A 16,998-nucleotide genomic window follows, 5' to 3' on the forward strand; every position below is an offset into this window, starting at 1 on the left:
CCGATTCTGGGGTGGAATCATGTAAGGTGATAAGTGACTATCACCTTCTGGTGATAACGAGGTGATCACCAGAATGTTCGGAATCACCGAAGGTGATCACTTTTACTATCACCATCACCGGTGATTGAGCCAACTTCACTCCATTTATCACCTGTCAAGAAACGTCAATTTTTCAGGAGTAAAATATGAATGTGGCGTATACCGTTGATATTAGGAGGAGTAACATATGAAAGTGGCGTATACCCATATAATATTTTAAAATCTAGTTTTATTCCTTTAGTTTTCAACTTTTTTTATTAATTCGAGTCATGTTTATCAACGATGATTTGTATGGATCGAAGAGTAACGTTGAAAAAAATTACCTGCGCACAAACAAATAAAAAAAATCACTTGTTGGTTTAATTTCGCGCCGATTTCTATTTTTCAATGGAAATCAATGTCAGTCAATTCTTTGGGATAAATTTGCTAGCTTTGAAATGACACGAATTGTTAGATCTTCTTGATGTTTCACAACGGATGGCATTCCTCTCGAATGAGAAAGATCCGTTAAATAATTTCTTGTATAGTTTTCATTCACTTTACGATTATGGCATTTCACAGAGCTTTCAAATGCTACCTCCATTTTGGAAATTTTACCCACCGGAACTACGAATATCCACTATGATTAGCAGCAACTAATTGTCCAAAAATATTGCCTTATTTAGTTCAACTCACAAGAAGAAAATTAAGAACGCAGTTTAATCTTTTTTACTCGTTCAGTTGAACGAGACTGATATGTCGCTTACTAAGTCACGGCCATCTAATTCTACTGAAAATGTTAGCATAGATTTTTTTATGTTACGTTATGTGCAACAGGAGATGTCTACATTCATAAACTTATCACTTTTCCAGAAAGCAATTTATCTTTGACTTTACGAATACCCCAATGATATTCCTTCAAATAATAATTATAACATAAATGAATTGATTTAATTGATAAATACTACCGTTCATTCTATGAATTCTTTAAACTAAGTTACTTTTCATTTTGATATTTAATTTTAACACAATATGAGTACGAATTTCATTAAAAAAAATTATGCTCTCCGACCAATATTGGTAGGTTATTTTTATATCAGTGGCTTAAAATTCACCTAACGGACAATAATTTATAAAGCCATTTCTCAAAAAATCAAATCACTACTGAAAGTGATAACTAAATTGCTATCACCTCCATTTTGACATGAAGGTGATTAAATCGTGGTGACTATCACCTTACGTAATGCCAACGTTTGATAGTGATGTTAGCCTCTCAGCAGTGGTGACAGAACTAGGTGATTATCACCTTACGTGATTCCAAATTTTCAAAAGTGATAATCACTTGGTGATAATCACCTTACATGATTCCACCCCTGAACTCGTTCTTTGGTGGACCAACGGCCTGTTTGAAGCATTCGACAGGAGCGGGTACACTTCCGGACTTACGCAGGCACTCGGTCCAGTCGAACACATGGAAACTTTCATACTGGAATGGTCCGGTCGATGTAGTAAAAATTGTAATTAAATAACATTTCTCGCAAATATTAACACTACTTCCACTTTGAGGGCCACTGTTCGCCATTTTCAAATCGAGTTTTTCACACTGGAAATTCACGTAGATTGTTTGACGTTCGGTTAATTCAAAATAAATCTTATGTGATGACTCTACTCATTTTAGGGGATGTTCGTGTAACATTCAATTTCGTCACGTAAAACATTCAATTTGACATTTGAAACCAGTTTACGTGATTTTTCAAGTGAATCGAACGTGAATTTTTATTTGAGTGTGTGTTTAGGGAAACTAATTTAAAAAAAGCACTGTGTAGAGTGACTATAATCAGAGTGACGCCAGCTGTTCGTTTGGAACTGGAACATCTTCCAGTTCCAAACGAGCAAACGACCTGTCAATTCAATGTAAAGCCAATGGAATGTTTTGAATTGTTGCCAACATTACGGATAAGAAGTCGTCACTCTGGTTATAGGCACTCTAGCACTGTGATACTTCCAGCAAGAGTTGCCAAATCGCCATCTTAGAAAAAAAAATGCATTATACTTGGTACAATTCTATTTTTTCAAATGCCTATATATATATATATGTATATATATATATATATATATATATATATATATATATATATATATATATATATATATATATATATATATATATATATATATATATATATATATATATATATATATATATATATATATATATATATATAAGGTGATTTTTTTGAGGTTAGGATTTTCATGCATTAGTATTTGCTCAGATTTTTTGAGGTTATGATTTTCATGCATTATTATTTGCTCAGTATGCTTTGACATTTCATCATGAATAGACTTACTAACGAGCAACGCTTGCAAATCATTGAATTTTATTACCAAAAAGTTGGCAGAAAATCCGCTTTTTTATCGACAAATTTTGTTCAGCGATGAGGCTCATTTCTGGTTGAATGGCTACGTAAATAAGCAAAATTGCCGCATTTGGAGTGAAGAGCAACCAGAAGCCGTTCAAGAACTGCCCATGCATCCCGAAAAATGCACTGTTTGGTGTGGTTTGTACGCTGGTGGAATCATTGGACCGTATTTTTTCAAAGATGCTGTTGGACGCAACGTTACAGTGAATGGCGATCGCTATCGTTCGATGCTAACAAACTTTTTGTTGCCAAAAATGGAAGAACTGAACTTGGTTGACATGTGGTTTCAACAAGATGGCGCTACATGCCACACAGCTCGCGATTCTATGGCCATTTTGAGGGAAAACTTCGGAGAACAATTCATCTCAAGAAATGGACCGGTAAGTTGGCCACCAAGATCATGCGATTTGACGCCTTTAGACTATTTTTGTGGGGCTACGTCAAGTCTAAAGTCTACAGAAATAAGCCAGTAACTATTCCAGCTTTGGAAGACAACATTTCCGAAGAAATTCGGGCTATTCCGGCCGAAATGCTCGAAAAAGTTGCCCAAAATTGGACTTTCCGAATGGACCACCTAAGACGCAGCCGCGGTCAACATTTAAATGAAATTATCTTCAAAAAGTAAATGTCATGTACCAATCTAACGTTTAAAATAAAGAACCGATGAGATTTTGCAAATTTTATGCGTTTTATTGTTTAAAAAAGTTCTCAAGCTCTTAAAAAATCACCCTGTATATATATATATATATACATATATATATATATATATATATATATATATATATATATATATATATATATATATATATATATATATATATATATATTTTCATACGAACGTTACCTCTAGATTCTATATGCATATGCATTTTTAAATGTCACAAAGTTTTCCACGTAGATTTCAATTGAAACAGAGTTGACCGATTCAAATGTTTTGCACATACATTTGTGCTGTACTCATTCTCACTAGAAAATGAAGTGTTTAACACATGTAGCTCGATTCAATAGCAAAACACATCACATCCAAAGGAAAAACACATTAAAGCTAAGTGATCTAGCATCTTAGTGAATTTGCACATTAAATCTTGAAACAAATCGCTTTGGTTATGTATTGCTATGAGAAATATTAAATATGAATATTAAATTGAAGTTGTGTTTACATATGAATCGATCGTGCAAATTTTTATCAGTGTATGAATTCCACACTATATGAAAAAAGTTATGTTCTTCATAGAAATTTCGCACAATGTTCCAAAAAATTTCTTATGAATTTCATAAGGCATTTCATTGGAGTTCCAATATTCGTGATGTCATAGGGCGTTCCTAGGATTTGCATACGTTATTCTTGTGTATAAAAACCATACGATATCATTATGAATTTTTTTTGACATGTATTTTTTGCCTGTGTGTTGGGTACCGAAATACAGAAATTTAGGAACGTTTTTTGATTACAAATCCATGTATTTCAGAATGTTTTGTTTGGCATTTTCCGGTTCTTGCAACCTAGCTCGAAATAATGGTTTGTAATTTTAAACACTTTTGAATCTGTAAATCAGAAACCGGAAGTCGGACCCAGATGAAATTCAATAGCAATCTAAGGGACCATACGATCTTTCACTTGAGCTCAAGTTTGTGGAAATCAGTTCTATCGTTTCCGAGTGTTCTGAAAATTTAAACCCCTATTCCGGTCGGTTCGTGTGGCCAACATTTACATTCGGGAGTATTCTTTAAATGCAACATGACTCTAAAGTCACTGTATGTTAAATCGCAAATATTTCGTCTGTTTGAAGCCAGAGAGGTCTACCAGTTGCGTATGAATATCGCCAGATGAAACCTAACATCAGAGCTACCTTCGGCTTAACATGAAAAGAAATTTTATGGATGTTTCGGATGAAAAATTACTACAAAAAGTTGATAAATTTTTCCATGTTACGATAAGAAACCTGTACCTCGGGGCAGCTATTTCCTAAAGAAAGAATCTTGATTCACCTAGAAACACTAATTCCATATGATGAATCTGTCCGAAAAAATATAATACATCACGATACAGCATGTAACGTTGGTTGTTACACAAGGAACCTAAAATCTATAGCTATAAGTAAACAAATCATTTGTCTTAGAAAATTTGGGCAGCCATATCATCGGCATCGATTCCCAGCATGGCCAGTTCTTCCAGTTCAGCCCGTTTACGACGTGTTTCTTCATTTTCGACCTCCGGTGGTGGTTTCGGTGGCGGTGCCTTCGGAGGTTCGGGATCGCTATTCACCGCCGTACCGTCATTACTGGCCGTGTTGTCGCCCGGAGAGGTAACGGGAGGAAACAGTGAGTCCGAAGAGTGCTCCACCATACCGTCGTTGGAAGCCATATCAAGCGGTTGGTTCTGTGACTCATCATCGTACGAAATCGCCGCCGCGGATACGACAGCTTTGCTGTACTGAGCAGCGATCTGTTGATTGTATATTTCAATCGCCTCATTTGCGATCATTTGCGGCTGGTCAGCGTCAACGATTGGCACCACCGGTTCCGGGGGAATGACTTCTGGCGGTTTCGTCTCGTTAGCTATAACATCGCCCGGTTTTTGTCTGTCACCATCGAAAATTATGTCCAGAGCCTCTTGGAAGTCTTTGGGAAGTGGACCTTTACGAGGGATGGGAGCGTCGCTAATTGGTTTCGGTACTAAATCAGCTTCGGCTTCGTCAATACCCGGAGGCAGCATGCTTTCATCCGGTTTTGTTGGATGATTTGGTGGCGGCGGTGGAGCGCCCATTAGAGCAACGAACTGGTAGGGATCAGGCATCATGTCTACAAACTCTTCCGAATGGTGTTTGGCACCATTTTCCTCGTCAATCGGTACATCGCTAATCGCATCACCGATTGCACTGAATTCCTCCTTTTTCAGTTCCTGCTGATGCTTCTTGAATACGGGCATTCGTCCAATGAATGGCAGCTTCTTTTGACCAATCGCCATTGAAACTGCCGGTTTCTTCTCTTTCTTTTCTTCGTCCTTCTTTTCCTTCGGTTTCTTCTCCGGTCTCGGTTTAGGTTCCGGAGGGAAATTTACTACGGGTTTTTCGATAACCCTAGGTCGGCTACGGGAACGAGATCTGGATCGAGACCGGGAGAACGAACGTCTTAGCCGGAATCTACCTCGTCCATAACTGGGACTGCGTCTTCCTCGAGACCGACTACGCCGACGCCTATCCATTCGACCACCTCGATCCATTTCTCGCTCACGACGACGATCAGGACTTCGTCTATCTCTGCCGAATGCACCCCACCGACCAGGACTGGCCTTTCTACGCCATGGAGGTGTAACAGATCTACTGCGCCGTCGATCATCGATGGCTCCTCGGCGGCCATCATCACCTCCACCACGACGCCCATCATCCCCCCCGCCACGACGTCCGTCATCGCCACCTCCGCGACGTCCATCTTCACCGCCGCCTCGACGTCCATCGTCAGCGCCACGGCGGCCCTCGTCCACCATTCCTCGACGACTGCGGTCCGAACGCTCGGAGGCTTCGTGAGATTTGACGTCTTCTTTTGCCGGTACTTCGTCCCTTCGTTTTGTCATCTTACCCTTCAGTTGTTCTAACAATTTTCTCTCCGTCTCGGATATAACCGGATCCGGAGTTACCCACTGTGAAAGCATCAGTTCGTCACGTTTCTTCTCCCGGTTTTCGGCACCGGCCGTCATGAACGGTGGAGGAGGAGCGGTAAGTTCCTGTGGAGGCGGTGCCGGCTGAACGACAGTCCATTTTCCTGCATAAAACAAAGTATTCTTTGTATCAACGAAATACTACCGTAGTTAGATTGAAACTCACCTGCCGATGCATCCGGGTGAAGATGGGCATCCTTTACGGCTTCCTGTGCCTTCAGGATGTTACGCATTGCTACCCGAATCGAGGTAGCCGGATCGAAGTCATCCCCGCGAGCACTCTTTCGGTCCGAATCGGAGTCCGAGTCCGAACTGGAACTCGAACTGCTCGATGATGCTGCTTTCTTCTTCTTTTTCGAACGCTTCTTTTTCTTCTTTTCACGCTTTTCCTCTTTCTTGTTTTTCTTCCTTTTCTTACCACCCCCATCGGTGATCGTGTCCTTCTGCAAGGAACTGGCAGTTAGAAAATCAAGCTCACCTTGCCCGACGACCCGACTGAGGCCACTCGCACCACTGTCCGGTGGGTCCCTGGTGGTTGTGGTCGCCTGCTGCTGTTGCCGGTCACTGTCCCTCATTCTTTCGTAGGCCTTCTGCCGTTCGGTCATCCAATCAATTTCAAAATTAGGCTGGCTATCAATCAACTCCTGCACGACAGACACAAAAAAAAAGTAATGGTTTTAAATCAAATCTGCAAGGGTAATATCTCTATTCGATTGTAAAAAACTGTTGTCATAATGATTCATTATTGAAGTTATTATTATTCACAAATTACGTCACGCTTAAAGGGGCTTTAAGGAAGGCGAATATTGTGACAAATTGTGGCAAGAAGGCGAAGAGGGATTTAGTAAAACGTTATGCCACGGAAGTGCAATTTTGGCTACTAAAGTATTTGTTTTCTATTGAAATTACCGCCTTTAGCAAGTGAATTCTGTTGAGCCGCATTGGCCCAATTGAGCACGATATCGGCCCGATCGCAGCGCTGCGATCGAACCGTCATCGGACAATTCTGCACCATTTGCACCTTATTTCTTTTCATACGTTTACATTGGCCCTTATTACCAGTATCACTACACGGTGAAAACAAAGTGAAGTGATTGTGACGCTTATTATCGGTATCACTTTACTTCGTGTGAAGTGAATTTAGGTCCATATTATTGAGGCCGCTTCAGAGACAAAAGTAATTAACACATGGATCAATAAGTCCCGAGACTAGTTCCAAGGTTTTTTTTCGATAAACTGCTTTCTGAATCATCGACTCGTTGCTGTTTTTGTTCCATCGAAAGTAATCGGGGCACCCACTTGGAAAAAACCTTTTTCATGCTCAATTTTTCATGAAGGATAGTAAATACACTTCCATATGATATCTGTGTCACCTCAGCAATCTCACGGAGCTTCACTTTACGATCTTTCTTTATAATTTTTGTCACTTCACTCACATTTTCCGGTGTAACTGCTTCCACGGGTCTACCCGAGCGTTCCGCGTCATTTGTGTCGGTACGACCACGTTTAAACTCGGCGAACCACCGACAAATCGTTGCTTTTGATGGACAAGAGTCCGGATAACATTTTTCAATCCATTGTTTCGCTTGCACGGTGTTTTTACCCATTAAAAACCAATGTTTTATCAAAACACGAAACTCGGTTTTTTTCCATTTTTAAAACAAACTACAAAACGACTTTACTCCAACCTCGATAACTCAGCTGTTTCTGGTCGGATCGACTTGAAATTTTGACCCGTTTTAAGCAAAGGTTAGTACTCTAGAAAGACGTTGTTTACTAAGAGCGCCATCTCTGCTTTAGTCTCGGGACTTATTGATCCATGTGTTACTTGAATGATCTTGATGTCATTATGAACATCACGCCACCAACATTTTATTGAAAAAATTAGTTTTTTCCACCACAGTGATCACTTCACTATGCGTGATACTGGTAATAGGTAAAATAAACTGAATTGACATGTAAGTGAAGTGAATGTGAAAGTGGAAGTGAGAACGGTAATAAGGGCTATTATGTATCGCTAGCGCAGAAGAGTGCAGATTCAAAATCAAGGCATTATAGGGCCGACGTCTCCCTGGTAGCGTACTCAAGAGCATCGGGCATTTTTTGTTTCTACTGAAGAGGTTTCAATTTGAAGGTTATTCTCCTCTTTGCTCCAGAAATACTCAGACCCTATGTTCGGGGTTAGAGGCGTGCAAAACAGCTCATTTTGGTGAACAGCTCCGAACCGATCAGCTCACCAAAGTGAATCGATTCGATGTATCAGCTCATCAGCTCTTTTAGTTTGAACTTAAGCTTCATTTTGTGCGCCGTTTTTCTTATGCACCGGTTTTCTTTCATATGCATGATCGAAATTGAATCATTGATTTGCAATGATGCAATGAATGCAATGCGAATTAGTTTATCTTTAATTGATGTCGACTAAATTGAATCTCTTAAAGAGCCGAAGATCCGATCAGCTCGTAGGGTGATCCCTTCGTCATAATGCAGTGAGCTGGGTAGCCAAAGAGTGAGCTGGTGAGCTGCGGTTCTTTTGAAAAGAGCTGTGAGCTGTCAGCTCACTTCAATGATTCGATTCACTGGAACAGCTCAGGAGCGAATTGCCCATCTCTATTCGGGGTTGGGAATCGAGAACAGGTGGGCTGCATGAAAAGTTGTTCACGCTATTCCAACCCCCAGAGGTTCGTGCTCCTTGGTTTGGTATCTCTCACTCACATCTCACTCTTTTTAACTAGCGATACACAATGTTAACACTAATCTTGTTCGAAACGCAATCATAAGCTTTTGGTGCACGCTGTGACATAGCCTTCGAAAAGGGTGCTTACGTGAGAAAATAAATTTTCGAAAAAAAACTTCAAATTAAAAGAACGCTTATACTAACTCTTACAAAATTAAATGAAAATGTTTCTATTACTACAATCCCAGGATAGCTTTTATCGTATCAAAGAACGCTCACTAGCAACTCTTCACACGATTCAATCAGTCCCATCAAAGAGAGACGGATATCATCGCAGCAACAAAAAAACCGGCAGAATTGATTTAACATAGAATGGATAGCAGTGCGAGAGTCCTGCTAACCCTCAGTTGGATAAACGTATACTGAAGGCGTTCGAGCAAAAGAAGAAGGTTTCAGTTCGGGATATGGCCAAAAAAGTGGGCACTTCGAAGTCAAATGTTCTTCGTGCTAAAGAACGTTGAATCTTCGAACCTATAAGCAGAAACAACCAAAACGTAGTCCGAAACAAGAAGCATCGATTAGGCCGAGGGTTCGAAAGCTGTACAATACGATTCTTGCTGGAAATTTGAACTGCATAATCATGGACGACGAAACCTACGTGAAACCCGATTACAAATCCCTGCCGGGACCACAATATTATACGCTGCGAGAAGGGCAAGTGTTAATCCAGTCCGAGACATCGATTGAAGTCGAAAAATTTGGTAAGAAAGCTATGGTCTGGCAAGCAAATTGTAGCTGCGGTAAGATTTCGAAGCCCTTCATCACCACTGCTTCAATGAAAAGCGAAATATACATCAAGGAATGTTTACAAAAACGACTTCTACCCATGATTCGAAACCACAAGGATCCTGTTGTCTTCTGGCCAGATCTTGCTTCTTGCCACTACTCGAAATCAACGGTAGAATGGTACACTACCAAAAATGTCACTTTCGTCCCAAAAGACATGAATCCAACAAATTGTCCACAACTTCGACCAATTGAGGAATTTTGGGCATTAACGAAGGCACATCTTAGGAAACATGTCTCGGCAGCCGAAACCATTCAACAGTTAAAAAAAGATAAGAAAAAAGTGTCAAAACTTGTCTTTATTGCGGACGACATTGATATTATTGGTGTGGATCGTAGAGCTGTGGAAGAGGCTTTAGTGCTCTCCAAGAAAGACAAGACGGCTGGTAGCTTCATGTGCACCATTGAAGTAAAGTAAGTAATCCGATATCTACACCAGAATCTAGATTCCGGGCATTAAGAAACTGGAACTGAAATAAAGAACTAAATCTGAAATATGAGACTAGCTCTGATCTCAGTTGCGAAATTCAGATTCTGAAACTGAATTCAGGAAAAAAATCTGATTCAGAAGTCAGCTCCAAAATTCTAGTTGGGAGTTAAAATTGCAGATCTAGAATGCATATCTTGGATTCGTGAATCTGCATTCAAGAATTCAATTTTGAAACTAAATTATGAATTAGGTTCAGAATTCAGGTGCACATCAGTCCTGTCTAACGTACAAGAAGAAGTGATCGATTTTCGACTGTTTTTTTTTCTATTTATACTCGTTCAGTTGACCATCGGGACTTATATGTAGAGGAGAGTGTTCGGTTACCAGCACCCTTTTATTTTAAGCTCATAACGTCTGACTTAGTGCACATTATTCGGACATCTATACATCAATAGAAAGCTAAAGTCCCTAACTAACAACTGATTAAGAAACTAAGTTGATTAATTTGATTGAAAAATTTTTATTATCAATTTAGTAAAGTGATAAGTTTTGGCAATTTAAAAACAGGTGTTCGGCTACCGGCACTCCAAGAAATTTCGGAAAAATATAAGTAAAGAATGCAATTATTCAAAGGTTTTTGTTCTTTTCAGAGGGGTTTTGGACAAAAGTCTTCATTGTCTGATGGTGACTTCGCCTTGGCTCTCTTGGCCGATGATTTGGTTGGTGGCGGCTTTGGTGTTGATTTGGCCGGCCTTCCACGTTTTTTCTTAGCCGGGCATCTGCTGTGTGAGCAGCTAGATGTTTGGCCAAAAATTTGGCTTGCTTTGTCTCGACAGCAGCCTGCATATCCCTGACAATTTTTCACGATTTGTCGAAAAAATGCGGTGCCGGTAACCGAAATCGGTAAACGTTTTGAAAATGACAAAACAAATCTTTAGTTGCGAAAATTTTAATAGCATCCGGTATTAAATCTCGAAATAGATCGATTTCACCTCATAAATATTCAATCCACTCACCTTTCCGATTGATGCTCTTCAACTTATGATACTATTAAAAAGTCAGAAAAAACTTTTGTGTTGTTTTTCACGCAATTAAAATTTGATTTGAACGCAGCAAAAAGTACAAGCGTCTGTTTGCTTCGGTATTCGGCAAAAAAAACGTGCTGCTATTACATATATATGGCATTTGTCGAAATGACGTTATCTGTTTTCTGTACAAAGTTACGGTGGGATGCCGACAACCGAACACTGCCGGCAACTGAACACCTTCCCCTGCTTGACTATCTCAAAACCGTCGTCCGAGTGCGAAAAAGGCAAGCAAACCTGATGAATTTTTTTCATTGTTGAAAATTCAATCATAAATCGCTGATCATATTTCTGATGGCATGAAAAAAGAATTTTGTTGTTGCGAATAGTACAGTTCGAGATATTTGCGATGAACAACAATCGCAACGACGAAATAACGGTAAACGATGGGTGAATAGTGAACCTCCTGGCTCCTTAAGTCTCGCTGTATGGAAATGGAATTGTTTCTATACCAAGAAAAAAGCCATCAATTATAGATGGGCAACACAGGTAATTTCAAAGATCCTTTCAGAACTTGATAGTTCTACTGAAAGAACTAGTTCTTTGCATGTGAGCCACCACACAGAAATCAATTGAATTGAACAGATCCTCTGTACATGTTCATCTGTGAACTACTGCGGCGTTGCTCAATCAGTAGCATTATTATTATTATTATTATTATTATTATTATAACGATTTATTTCGCCCCGGCTTCAATTTCTTTAGTCGTTCACCGAGGTCAGATCAACACTTCACGCAACGATATCGCCAGTTTAGTTCTCCCTTTCGTTCCCGCTTTTGCCGATTTTGGGTGTAATGAATTCCCAATATGCTTCCCTATATAGAAAACAAAGATGTGTTTCACATCAAACGACTGATGCTATGCTTACCCCGTAACTGTTCGCATGTAGCTTCGATTTTAGGTGAACCGAGGCGCAGTGCAGATCGCCCATCCAGAAGTTGCAAATGTTGCAGTACCAGGCGGTAGCTGGTACGAAAAACTGCAACCCTCGGATCGGAATACGCTTGCTGGGCAGACCCGGATGGTTCGCGTTATCATCGGCCTTCAACTTCTCTCGCCACGGGTAGTCCTGCGAGGAGCTATTCGCCGTCAGATGCTGTTCCGAGTGCAGATGGTTCAAATATTCCTTAGCCGTTTTGGGGAAAATATCACATCTAGGACACCAGTGCAGTTCCGGGTCATAATAAACCAAATTATACTGCGATTTACGCTTACCATCCCCATCCGTTTCGGATTTGATCACGGATCTGAAATAAAGAAGAGGTTCAATCAAATAAACTAGAATAAGCAGCAGGCAATAAAACCAACATACTTTTCTTCCTTTTTCGCTTTGCCTCGTTTCATCGTTTCTAGAACTTCATTCTTAAGTCGCTCCGGTGAAGCCGATGACTCCGATTCCTTGCGATTTTTGTTGGCTTTGCTTTCGTTGTTTGCTGGCACTGCCGAGTTGATCGGCGGCGGCGGTGGGGTCGGTGTCTTATCCTTTCCAATAATCCCATCCAGCATATCGATAACGTTTTCGATGGTACTAATCTTGCTTTGAATCTGCGACTGTAAATTGGAATCGGGAATGAGGACGACGGGGAAAGATCGCATCGAGGAAGAGGAGATACAGAGAAAAAGTAAAAAAGTTAACTTTGTTTCGTGCCTGAGGTGTTAAGCTTACAGTATGATATCGTATTTGGGAACCTTTTCTGTTCTGAGCATCTTAATAGCAGGTTCTATCAGTGAGAAACGCAATACGAAGCTTTGAGCAACGCGGAGACGGGATTAACCAAGTTTCTCATTTTCAAGCAATCTGTCAGTTCTAAAAATGAAATGTCGTTGACGGTAGGTGGATGAACTGTTTCTGCTTGTATGTTCCATGTATGTTCCACATGTTGCTCCGTGGTCAGTCAGTCAGCATCCTTAATGACTAGTTACAAGAGATCCTAGCTGAGCCAGTGTAAGCTGAAATTGACCAATTTTCGGAATCGACTCTGCGCATTGTTATTGTTTTGTTTTCAATTTACAGCTGGCTCTTACAAAAAAACAATATCTACACAGATAATCAGTACAATACATTCTCTACTACAGTGTCTAGGGCAGGGTGACTTCTGCATACACCGTGCGCTACCCTTCCGTGGGCTCCAAAATGAATCTAGGATTTTCCAGAACATTCCTTCCCATATCGCGACCGACCAAGTAATTCAATAAAAAAACAAACAATAAAACCAAATTTTTACTTTCCGCATTCGATTCGAACACATGGGAAGGAACGATCCTTCACATCCTAAATCGATAGCTTTAGTGGTTTCTCATCCGGGATGACTCAGCTGACTAGAATGAACTGTCGATATCACAATGTGAGGGTCACGCACACAATCAAATGCTGCAGGGGAAAAGCGTTGCGTTTGAAAGAGTATAATTACTGATGGAACTGAAAACTAAAATCAACAAGCGCGCTTCTCGTGGGAACGAGCAGCGATACAAGGCCGCACTCGCAAGCTTCTGTGCGGGTTCGTTCGTGCTCTTCAAAAGCATTATCAATTTCTACGTTGAACGGGTTGATTGAATTACGGCTTTCGCTGGGTGATTCAATGTCCGATCGAACGTCACCTACCTGAAGTTTGTCGTTTTCCTTGATGAAATTACTAGTCGTAGGTGACGGCGGTTCCCGTCCCGAGCTAAGGTCCCCACGTTGCTGCTTCAGTATTTTCAGTTCCCGCTTCAGAGCACCGGCACGACGAAGATAATCATCACGCTGCTTCTTCAACGATGCCCGCTGATTGCGAACTTCCAATGCAATAGCAGCTGAAATCGATTGTTCTAACATTAGTCAAACCAAATCGACACTACAATCATTCATTCAAACTTACCCTCCCGTTTTCGTTTCTCCTCTTCCGTTTCCTGCACAACCGGTGCCGACCCGGTCCATCCCTGCTGGGTACCGTACTCATCCCCTGGTGGAACCGGTTGGCCCATCATCATTGGTGCAGGGGCACTAACCATCGCACCGTAACTATCGATTGTCGTTACCGCCGGTGTTCCGTAATCATACCCGCCATAACCGGTGGTCATGTATGTCTGTGCTGCTGGCGGTCCATAACCACCGTAAGCATCATACATTGGCGCACCGGTTCCCATGTAACCGGTATTTCCAATCATCGGTGGCGGCGGAACATCTTGCATTATAGGTGGCGGCGGAGGAGACGGACTACGGCGACCTCTGCGTCGTCTCATAACCGGACTGCTCATGTCCCGTGATCTTCTTCTGGTACGATCCCGGCTACGGCTACGATTTTCTCGCCTTCTTCTGCCGTAATCCGGACTTCGACTACGCGATTTTCGTTTATCCTTCTTTTTGCCTGTGAAAGTAAACAAAACCCGTTAGCACCGGCACATTCTCGCACTGGTAACTCATAAAGGTGCTTACTGTCTCGCTTGTCGTCCATCTTTGAATTTCTCAGGCCAGACGGTGATAGAAAAAAGCTTCACAGGCTGAAAATCTGTGTAATCACAAATTAGCCTGTCTGATTTCACTACTCACTGCATCAGAACAACTTTCACTTCTGAATCTAGATGTTTTCGAATCTAGCAAACAATTTCTGACGGTAATATCAAACGTTTTTCACGATAAGGAAAGTAAACGTTTTCTTCACCTACCAGCACACCAAACAATTTGACAGTTACAGCTGCTCGCAGAGATGCCAGATGTTTTTGCTAAGAATTGAAAAAGTAGAAATTTTCACACGGCTCATGTTTTTCAAAGATGGACGAATCTTACAAAAGTATCCTTCAATTTTGCCCAAAAATTCGGATTCTTCAAAAATCTCAATATTAGTAATAGAAAGAACTGTAAAGGGCGAAACTGTCATTCCATTTGTTCACGTAAGTTTCGCCCTCTGTGTTCCATGCCAACAAACAGGGCGATTCTTTAATTGCTAGTAAGGAAGGGCGTAACTATTTTTTTTCTCTATTTTAGATGGTTTCCGAACCTTTTACTACTGGAAATAGTAATGAGACAATAAAATTACTCGCAGATTTGTCTTAGTAGCAAAAACCAGCCAATTTCACGAAGAATGCGCAAGAGCGTATCTTAATCATTCACACAGGAAGCATAGAAGTAAACAAATAGAAAATGGGCGAAACTCTTTTTATATTGATTTATTTAGTGGACTAATAATAAATTGATCTGAGAATATTCGATGATTTCTAAATACGATTTGAAACCAAAGTCGAAACATTCATCAATGTTTTTCTCCATTTGCTGCTCCATTTGTTTGATGGGTCGATCATTCGTTAGTTAACCTGTAAGACGTTTGCAAATTGTTCCACTTTCCTTCCATTTACACAAAATAAATTAACAAATAAGAGTTTCACCTTTCCGATTTGTTCACTTCCACGCATGAAATGCATGAATTATAAAATTACGCTCATATGCATTTTTGTGAAATAAATCTGTTTTCACGAATAAAACAAATATACGGGCCATTTTATCGTCTCTTTTTTTATTTCCAGTAGAGTTTAGAAAACCTTTTTTCCTAGCAATTGAAGTGTCGTCATGTTTGTTATGGCATGGAACATAAAAAGGGAAACTTGTGATAATTTTGTCCTTCATAGTATTTTGTATTACCAAGATTGAGATATTGACAAAATCAAAATTTTAGGATTGTTTGATTTTGAAGCATTTATCCGTTGGAGAAAAATTTGATTTGTTTATTTGTGTAAGATTTGCCCTTCTTTGAAAACCAGTTGGCATGTGTATTTGTTTTCGGATTTCAAATTCGGTGTAAATTTTCTGTAAATTTCTATATTGATAAAAATGATCGATTTAATCACTAGTCATATATCAACTACGTGTTTCAAGGTGTTTCAATTCAACTATTTGATTCAAATGTACTGAGAAGTTGGCGCAACAAATAATAATTTAGAGAATTTGAAAAATATCGTTGTGAACGTTCAGCAAATTATTAAATAATATCGAATCGTTCCATGAAGAATTACTGAATCTAATGTTCTAAGTAAATACGTAACATCATCTACGTAACCCTTCATTTTTATTTATGTGTGGAAACATGTTCAAAACTTAATCCAATCTGTGTATAGCCACAGAAAACAGATATGCAGACTCGCATATGAACTGTGTGCAAAATTTTCCCAATCAATGTAATGCATACTTGAAATGCCACCGCGATATACCGTTAATATACCGCGGCTTCAACACAATTATATTAGAGCAACGGTACCCCATTGAAGTAAAATTTACTTTCCCTGATCAATGCATTGGGTTAGAAGAAAATTGATGCATTTGTTTCGAATTTTCGTGTCGTTAAAACAGCAATATTGGACAATCATTGAATTATTTTTGTCTGTGATGTTACTTATTAGAGCTGATAATGTATCCAATTGTATCACAATTCGTTAATTGGAAGTCTAGTAATTCGCAAAATAACTTAGTGATTGTACTAATTATACTATTGGTACACTAACAATATTTCACAATATTTCTAATCGTTCCCAACAAATTCCTACACGGATACAAATCCATCATTAAGGAATCATGAAAATCATGGAACATTACTTCACATTCCACCACAACACATTCAACTGTTAAAGAAGTGAGTAAAATAAACTCCACTAGTTACTTAGCACTCACGTAACCATAACTCACCAATCATCATTTCACGCCTTTTTTGAGAATGCTAATAAGCCACCTGTTAACTTCCACTTTCGGAAGAAATTGCAAGCGAGCTATGAAAGATAGAGTATTAAATTTAACACCAGACGAAAGAGAAAACTTTTCTCTTTCGTCTAGCGTTAAGTTTAATACTCTATCTTTCATAGCTCCCCGAATAAAAAATATTGTAGAAAAACAATACGATTT

At 39.8% G+C, this 16,998-nt stretch overlaps 1 protein-coding gene across 1 annotated transcript; it reads right to left on the reverse strand.

The window, feature by feature from the left end:
- Positions 1-4,349: 4,349 nt before the first annotated feature.
- Positions 4,350-14,804, reverse strand: LOC131427894 (zinc finger matrin-type protein CG9776-like). The gene is made up of 7 exons (XM_058591463.1): positions 14,548-14,804; positions 13,991-14,479; positions 13,735-13,925; positions 12,445-12,683; positions 12,001-12,379; positions 6,263-6,740; positions 4,350-6,200 (listed from the first exon to the last, which is right to left on the reverse strand). The coding sequence occupies exons 1-7, from the start codon at positions 14,564-14,566 to the stop codon at positions 4,555-4,557; spliced, it is 3,441 nt and encodes a 1,146-aa protein (XP_058447446.1). The 5' UTR covers positions 14,567-14,804; the 3' UTR covers positions 4,350-4,554.
- Positions 14,805-16,998: the final 2,194 nt, after the last annotated feature.

Source organism: Malaya genurostris, chromosome 2 (genome assembly GCF_030247185.1).
Source record: "Malaya genurostris strain Urasoe2022 chromosome 2, Malgen_1.1, whole genome shotgun sequence".
NCBI classification, from domain to species: Eukaryota; Metazoa; Arthropoda; class Insecta; order Diptera; family Culicidae; genus Malaya; species Malaya genurostris.